The following is a 3,190-nucleotide window of genomic DNA, read 5'->3' on the forward strand; positions in this document are numbered from 1 at the left end:
CTGTGGGGAAAAGGTACGGCTTCTTACCGTCGCCGATCCGCGTCCCGTGGGGGGGCAAAGTGTTAAGAAGAATGAATCGCCAGCAGTGCGGGTTGAAGTTTCAATCTAGAGTTCGGCAGGCGTAAATTTACATCCAGTCTCTCCCAGCTTCCACGCTCCTACAGTCCTCTCGGAGGCAGCTCGGGGCGCAGAACAGAGGGTGAAGGTGGTCCACAGTTGAGTGAGGGTGTCTACGTGTCTACTCCAGGGAAGGACGAGTCGAGTCGATAAAATATATACACCAGGGCTCGGGGACCTGCCGCAGCAGCAGTGGGTCTTCTCCTCGCACTAAGGGGTGTGTTTGTGTGTGTGTGTGTGGTGTGAGTGTGTGTGTGTGAGTGTGTGGTGTGTGTGTGATTGTGTGTGTGATTGTGTGTAAGTACGTGTGCATGCGAGCGTGCCTCACACGTTGAGCTAGCAGGACTAACGTGTACGCGTCGGGCCGCGTGACAAAAGACACATTGGATGACTGACGCACAATCACACACTTCAGAGGCAGAGATGAGACACACTGGTCTGGATAGGAACCAGAAACTTCTGGGACATTCTATGATTTAGAAATTCTGAAAAACTTCTGCAAAATTGGCAGCCTTATCTTAGCACACACACACACTTTGCCCTGCAAAGACTATCAAAGATCTTGCAGGTAAACTTAATCCCAAAGTCATTTTTAAAACAATATTTTTTAAAATCCCCCTTTTCAGACTCCTTCCAAGATGTGAAAACAAAAGAGTTGACATGAAGTCCTGAGTTACTCCCTAGTGCTCCTTTTCCTACAAGTAGATGATGATAGCCCGACTGAGGCCATGGTTGGAGGTGTCCTACATACAAGCCTGTGAACGACGAAGACTCGACTGAAGCGAAGTTCGGAGGTGATCTACAAGCTTGTGAACGATGATGGCCCGACTAAAGTGATGGTCGGAGGTGTCCTACAAACCCGTGAAGGACGATGGCCCGACAGAAGCGAAGATCGGAGGCGTCCTACAAGCTTGTGAACGATGATGGCCCTACAGGCTGTGAACCATGATGGGCCGACTGAAGCGAAGGTCAGAGGAGTCCTACAAGCCTGTGAAGGACAATGGCCCGACTGAAGTGATGGTCAGAGGTGGGTGACCTACAAACTTGTGAACATGATCAGCCGCGGTCAAGCTCCTCTGACACAACAGTAACCATGACAATGACTGAGACTGAGCACACAATGCGGCCGACTGGAACAACTGCTGACCTCCTCGGGGATAAGAATATGACATGACATGACATGGACACGCGCGCATCCTGGGGGTATGTGGGGGGAGGGTGGGGATGTGGGGGGTGGGTGGGAGGGTGGGGATGTCAGGCCTGCTACTAGAGTACCACACAGCAGTTGCTGCAGCCCGACTCGCCACTCTTGTCTTTCTTCAGTTGACCTGAGGATTGAAACAAGAGCATCTATCAAATAAGACGCCTTGTCTGTTTTTTAGGTTTTTTTTGCATCCTATATTCTTAGACATGCAATTTGCCATGGGCATCCATTAGCAGGCAAAGTCTTGACTCACTGACTACGATTCCCGCCACATGTACGGGGCGGGTGGTCGGTTCGCAGGTACGGATCCCGTACCCTCGACGGGATAGACTTTCGGTTTTGTTCCGCATCTTGTCCTCCCGTCACATGCACGGGAACGGACTCCAGTGCTAGTTTTGCCACTTGTTTCGTTTTGTGCCGAGTTTGGCCGAAGTATCGTGGTAACTTTTTAAGTAATTGAAGGTGAAGGACATTCAACTCATCTGGTGTTGACCTGACCGGAACTCGCGCTATTTTTTTTTCTATACAAATGATAGTAATCCGACTGTCGCTTCGAAGTAACGGTCGCATGAACAAGAATCACATAATTTCGCTGTTTTCGATACTCCTATTCGTTTTGCTAGTTCTAGTGACTCAGGACATGATGTGTCGGATAGTTAGGACCCTGGATATGTACCCCAACACGGCCCGAGTCGTAGTTCTAGGGCTATATCTAGCAATAGTACTGGTGTAGTTGTTTGCACGACGAAATCACAACTTCGTTCCCTACATCTGTCTCAGGTAATTCATTGTATGGGTCTGAATAAACGCACAGACCAGCTTTTATATTTTCACTAAAAAATTGCACATGGATACAAATCAAAACTGAACACTTTGAACTTTTATTTTTGTTGATGTTGTGAATTTCATTCTATCTGTCATGTCTCTGGAAATAGTTTGAAAAATCAAATTCATGCCAATTTTGAAACAATCATAAGAATTTAAGTATTAGTCCAAGACAACTTAAGTTCAGTAATCGATTAAGCTTGAAAGTAACTTTACTGTGTAAAAAAATAATTACAATAGGGTCATTCTGAGAGTTGTGGTGGTGTTTTGAAATACCCCCAAAATGCCAGTACTCAGCGCTAGTGACTGGTGAAAGGGGCCAGTAGTCAGTGAGTTAAGCTAACTTAACACTTTGCAGTCACACAGCCAGCAGAGCAAAATACCCCATGTGGTCACCCAGCCAGGAGAGTGACTGCAACGGACTTCTCGGGGCTGGCGCAAAACTGCGTCATGTGACCGCAATGGATAATTTTCACCGTCGCATTATTGTGCCAGAATTATACTTATATATATATAAAATCAAAAACCTGTCACAACAATTCGGCAGATAGGCAAAAAATAAAAACTAAGTTAAACACGTATCTCTTGCGTAAAGAAACTCACGCTTGAATGCAAAAAGAACAAGGTATCTCGGCAAGTGAGCTTTGGTAAAGCTCTGAAGGTCAAAAATTGTCCAATATTGTAACGGGGTTGCTTTAATACGTTCAATACCCAGAGAGCTATAAATAAGTCATGATGACGTCAAAGGTAGAGCATTTGGCCCACAGGTAAGAAGAAGAAGGCTGAGATGATCTTTCTCAACAAATTCTACGACCAAGCAGTTGTATACTCCTCCACCATTTGACAAGTTGGCATTTCTTGCTGGTAAAACTATAGATCTATCACAAGAGACCCAACCCTCAATCTTGGGAGTGTGGGTTTTTAAAAAATCTTTGTAAATTTATTTATTTACTTATTTATTTACTCATTTATCTATTAACTTTGTGTCTTTAAAAAAAAATTGCTGATTTTATTTATTTTTAAAAAGATTTGTGGTAAGTTGCT

General features: G+C 45.0%; 1 protein-coding gene across 1 annotated transcript in view; it reads right to left on the minus strand.

Annotated features, from left to right (window-relative positions):
- Positions 1–1,342: 1,342 nt before the first annotated feature.
- Positions 1,343–3,190, minus strand: part of LOC101850381 (ubiquitin-like protein 3) — a 40,163-nt gene continuing 38,315 nt past the window's right edge. The window contains exon 5 of the mRNA XM_005111993.3: positions 1,343–1,445. Within this exon, the coding sequence (XP_005112050.1) occupies positions 1,384–1,445 (62 nt within the window). The 3' untranslated portion in view covers positions 1,343–1,383. The remainder of the gene's footprint in view (positions 1,446–3,190) is intronic.

The sequence above is a fragment of the Aplysia californica genome, unplaced genomic scaffold, assembly GCF_000002075.1.
Source record: "Aplysia californica isolate F4 #8 unplaced genomic scaffold, AplCal3.0 scaffold01161, whole genome shotgun sequence".
Classification (NCBI taxonomy): Eukaryota; Metazoa; Mollusca; class Gastropoda; order Aplysiida; family Aplysiidae; genus Aplysia; species Aplysia californica.